Here is a 5316-nt window from a genome sequence, read left to right on the forward strand (position 1 = left end):
TTGTTTTTCCACGAGCCCTTCACCCCTGGACACTCATCTATGTCTTCCAAGTTCTGGGAAGCCACATACTGACATCTCCCTACATGTACTGTCTCCTGGGGCTGCTGCCTCGCGGAGGGACGCACCTGTGGAAGGATGGTGATGCGGAAGGACTGGTTGGTGACCTCACTCATCAGGTAGAGCGAGATGACCGGGAAGATGTTCCAGGGGGTGGTGCCTGCCTGCCAGCACACCAGCTGCTCCCCCAGCCAAAACCCATCCGGGAACTTCTCCGTCTGCCGCGGGCAGAAAGGAAGACAGTGAGGAAACAGCCCCTGCCACCATCTCGCCTCCCATCCTCAGATCACACTCACTGGCCTTTGCTTTTCCTGGAATATCCAAACGGGGAAAGGTCCATTCAACCCAGGAATTAGAGGAGGAGAGGGAGAATGAGGCCAACACTGTTCAAGGGGGATTGTGTGACGAGCAAACACCCACAAAAGAGTCTAAGTAGAAGGTTCTGAGGGGACACTTGGCTCCTGAAGGATGTGACTCAACAGACTCCCTCGGACTTGAGTCATCTCTGTACCCCCGACTCAGCCCCACTGACCGAGGAGGCTGCCTTGATGGATTTGACTGCAGCTTCAAACACTTTCTTGGGCAAACGAAGGTTGGTGGTGCCACTGTCCACGATGCTCTTATCATAGTTGTACTGAGAGGGAGAAGAGAGGTTAGAATACTCAGGAGCTATGTGCGAGGCCAGGCTCTGGCCAGAGTCACAGGGTTAGTCTGACGGTGTCAGGTGCTGCCTGGGTTGGCATCCTGGCTTTGCCACTTCTTAGGAGTATATCCTTAGGCAAGTTACCTAACTTCAGTGGCTCAGCTTCCCCATCTTAAAGGGTAATAATAGTGCCTACCTCACAGTTATTATAAGGATTAAATAAATTAATACATTTGAAGTGCTTGCAGTGGTCCTGGCACACAGGGAGCATTTAGTAAATGCTCTTACTATCTTGGGTGGAAAGATGTTCTCCAGATCTTGAAAATAAAAGTACTTTGTATGGTGGTTTTAATTTTTCATAGTACTTTTATATCTATTCTAATTTAGCACGCACTGAGAACCTAAGTGAGGAAGGCCCATGGCTTAGCTGCCATTTCCTGGCTTCTGCTACGTGCCGGGTACTGGGATGGACACCCGGGACGCTGTTCTTGCCTCTTTTGTAGAGGAAACAAACCCGACAGTAACTTACTAAGGGCAGACACTTGCTAAGGGCAGAGCCAGAACCCAAAGCTGGACTCCCGTTCACCATCACATCGCACTGCCTTGCAAACCAGGCCGTGAAGCAAGGCCATGGTGGATCCCGGCGAGCTTTACTCTTATGCGGTCCTACTCCAGGCGGTCCCTGTGAAGTGCCCTGCCGGTCCCCTGTGTGGCCCTTGTGCTCCTGACTTGTAGGTTCAGCCCCGAGCCTTCCTGCAGGTCCTGCACCTGCCTTGTCCTTCCAACGTCCTAACCCAGGGTCTGACCTCACCCTGTCGCCACACCCTGTACTGCTCCCTGGTGCCCCCTTGCTCTCCTTACCTCCTTGCAGTCCATTTTCAGATCCTGTCCATTGATCTCCACCCGCACAATGATGACTTCATAATACCACTCCCGTCGGATGGGTGTGTACCAGAGGCTGCCCGTGTATAGCGAGGGGTCAATACCCCCAATGATCTAGGGAGAAAAAGGCAGGTATCTGAGTCCCAGCACGAAGGGCAGCAAGTCACCCTTAAAGCAAGCTAAGGACCAGGAACTTGTGGGAGTGGGTAGGCCCTCCACAGACCACCTTTCTCATCCTGCTTCTAATCAAATCATGCCCCAAAGTGACATAGTTTAAAATGTATTGAAACTGTGTTCATGTCCCTGGCTGGTTTGGCTCAGTGGGTAGAGCATTGGACTGCGGACTGGAAGGTTCCAGGTTTGATTCTGGTCAAGGGCACATGCTCGGGTTGTGGGCTCGATCCCCAGTAGGGGATGTGCAGGAGGCAGCTGATCAATGATTCTTTCTCATCAATGTTTCTATCTTTCTCTCCCTTTCTCTCTGGAATCAATAAAAATATATCTTAAAAAAAGAATGTGTTCATGCCCGGTGGTGTGTCTCAGTGGTTGAGCATCAACCTAAGAACCAGGGCACATGCCTGGGGTTTTAGACTAGAACCAGCGGTTCTCAACCTGTGGGTCGCGACCCCTTTGGGGGTCGAACGACCCTTTCACAGGGGACGCCTAAGACCATTGGAAAACACATATAATTACATATTGTTTTTGTGATTAATCACTATGCTTTAATTATGTTCAATTTGTAACAATGAAAGTGGGGGCCATCACAACATGAGGAACTGTATTAAAGGGTCGCAGCATTAGGAAGGTTGAGAACCACTGGACTAGATCCTCAATAGGGGGTGTGCAGGAGGCAGCCAATCCATGATTCTATATCGTCATTGATGTTTCTATCTCCCTCTCCCTTTCTGAAATCAATAAAAATATTGAAAAAGCAACATCAAAACAATGTGTTCAGGGGAAGAGACTTTCTAGAAGTTTTAATTATTTGTTTCAGAATCACAGTCCTTGAGATGAAGTTATTTAAACCTAAACTGGCACAATAAATGTTGAATGAATATTTGCTTCTATAAATTTTATTTTTTCTGCTTGTTGGAGATGGAAAACCATTCACCAGTTGTCCTAATTAATAAATAGACTTTTAAACTTTTTACTTCTCTGCCTTATCACCAGACTGAATAATCTTACTCCACTAGGCTTCATTTCCCTTTCCTTTGAAACCTAATCATCTCTGATTCTTTCCAGGTTTACCATGGATTATTTGCTTCTATAAATTTTACTTTTTCTGCTTGTTGGAGATGGAAAACCATTCACCAGTTGTCCTAATTAATAAATAGACTTTTAAACTTTTTACTTCTCTGCCTTATCACCAGACTGAATAATCTTACTCCACTAGGCTTCATTTCCCTTTCCTTTGAAACCTAATCATCTCTGATTCTTTCCAGGTTTACCATGGGCGACTTGAGTCCTTTCTGGAGTAATGCCAGGAAGACAGGATGGACAGAGTGGGGTTGGGGAATATAGATACTAAAAGACAGAGCCCAAGACTGTGGACGGGAGGCAGGTAGCATCCATCTCCACCCAGTGCCAGGACCGCCCTCTCCCAGGACCTACTCACCATGCTCCCTCCAACTGAGGCCAGCACTTCCGACTGGTTGGGGGAGAAGCCAGTACCGCACAGCTGCAGGGAGAAGAGGTTGGGCACGTGGGTCTGCTTTACCAGCGAGTCAAAGAAAGGCTCCAGGGAGTCGTCCGGCTGTGGTGGAAAGAGGAGGGGTCCTCACACAGAGGCCAGCTTCTTGCCTGCACCGGGAGGCGATTGCAAAGGTGGGGATGTTCCTTGGGAAAGACCGTCTTGAGGTACTGGGATCAGTAGCAGGCACGCCATGCAAACAGGAAGTACTGAGGGCCTACAGATCGATGGGGTCCCCATGTGCCCATCATGTGTCAGGGGCCTCTTACTCCAAAGATGGTAGAGTCTGGAAACCAAGCCTGCCCTGTACCAGTTCTGCCCTCTACCCGGATGAGATTCAGACCACCTTTAGACGGATGCTCCCTTCCTCGTTCAGTTCCCTCCCCTTCTCTCTCCCACGTCCGCCCTGTGTAACAAGCAGCGTGCAGACACGCTGTCCAGACCTCGGCCTCTTCCACTCACCCTGGCGATCTCGGCATAGGCCAGCCCCAGGATGCCTTCCCAGTTGGAGCCATTGATGAAGAACTTGTCTGACTCCGTGATGGCGGCAATGTTAGCACGTACAGTGACATTGGGGCCGTGGGGGATGCTCACCAGATCGGTGCCCAGCTCCCCCTCCCACTTGCCCTGGGTGTAGGGCACATACACGCCCTTGCGGAGGTCCCGGTATGTGCTGGACCTGTGAAAACAGAGGCAGAGCGCTGTGGGTGCATGACCACAGCTGGTACAGGGTCCAGCAGCAGAGCAACTCCCAGCCGCCTGGCTTACCTCAGGGGCATTCTAGGTAAATGCTTCCAGGCTGCTCACCAGATTCTAGGGGCGCCCACCACCCAGAACGGTGTAAAGTGACCTGGCAAACAGATGAGGGAGCTACTGCTGGGCTCGCTCTCCTTTCCCCATAGCTCACCCTTCTGGGCTCGCTGTCCTGCCCCCATGGCTCACCCTGCTGGGCTCGCTCTCCTGCCCCCATGGCTCACCCTGCTGGGCTCGCTCTCCTGCCCCCATGGCTCACACTGCTGGGCTCGCTCTCCTGCCCCCATGGCTCACCCTGCTGGGCTCGCTCTCCTGCCCCCATGGCTCACACTGCTGGGCTCGCTCTCCTGCCCCCATGGCTCACCCTGCTGGGCTCGCTCTCCTGCCCCCATGGCTCACCCTGCTGGGCTCGCTCTCCTGCCCCCATGGCTCACCCTGCTGGGCTCGCTCTCCTGCCCCCATGGCTCACCCTGCTGGGCTCGCTCTCCTGCCCCCATGGCTCACCCTGCTGGGCTCGCTCTCCTGCCCCCATGGCTCACCCTGCTGGGCTCGCTCTCCTGCCCCCATGGCTCACCCTGCTGGGCTCGCTCTCCTGCCCCCATGGCTCACCCTGCTGGGCTCGCTCTCCTGCCCCCATGGCTCACCCTGCTGGGCTCGCTCTCCTGCCCCCATGGCTCACCCTGCTGGGCTCGCTCTCCTGCCCCCATGGCTCACCCTGCTGGGCTCGCTCTCCTGCCCCCATGGCTCACCCTGCTGGGCTCGCTCTCCTGCCCCCATGGCTCACCCTGCTGGGCTCGCTCTCCTGCCCCCATGGCTCACCCTGCTGGGCTCGCTCTCCTGCCCCCATGGCTCACCCTGCTGGGCTCGCTCTCCTGCCCCCATGGCTCACCCTGCTGGGCTCGCTCTCCTGCCCCCATGGCTCACCCTGCTGGGCTCGCTCTCCTGCCCCCATGGCTCACACTGCTGGGCTCGCTCTCCTGTCTGCATAGCTCACACTGCTGGATGTAGAGCTCAGGCCCAGGGCAGAACAGTCTAGGCTTTGTGTATTGTACTTGCTGCTGCTGCAGGGACAGCTAGTGGCATCTCTTTCTCACCCATCCCAGCTCTGTCAAGCTCCCAGAGAAAAGGAGCCATTGATTCTCCTGCTGCCTTGGGATCCAGCAGTGCCATCCGAGTGGTAGACCAAGTGCCAAGGGGTAAATGTGGAGCCTCTACAACAAGTTCTTCCAGAGAAGGGGTTGGCACAGCATCTCAACCGAGCATGTAGGTTACACACCATCTACATGTGAGT

At 53.7% G+C, this 5316-nt stretch overlaps 1 protein-coding gene across 1 annotated transcript in view; it reads right to left on the reverse strand.

The window, feature by feature from the left end:
• BACE1 (beta-site APP-cleaving enzyme 1) overlaps positions 1-5316 on the reverse strand; it is a 46440-nt gene that overhangs the window by 3055 nt on the left and 38069 nt on the right. The window contains exons 3-7 of the mRNA XM_006761560.2: positions 3735-3951; positions 3198-3335; positions 1562-1696; positions 590-691; positions 126-275 (exon numbers count right to left, since the gene is read on the reverse strand). Coding sequence (XP_006761623.1) covers positions 126-275; positions 590-691; positions 1562-1696; positions 3198-3335; positions 3735-3951 — 742 coding nt within the window. The remainder of the gene's footprint in view (positions 1-125; positions 276-589; positions 692-1561; positions 1697-3197; positions 3336-3734; positions 3952-5316) is intronic.

The sequence above is a fragment of the Myotis davidii genome, unplaced genomic scaffold (genome assembly GCF_000327345.1).
Source record: "Myotis davidii unplaced genomic scaffold, ASM32734v1 scaffold97, whole genome shotgun sequence".
Classification (NCBI taxonomy): domain Eukaryota; kingdom Metazoa; phylum Chordata; class Mammalia; order Chiroptera; family Vespertilionidae; genus Myotis; species Myotis davidii.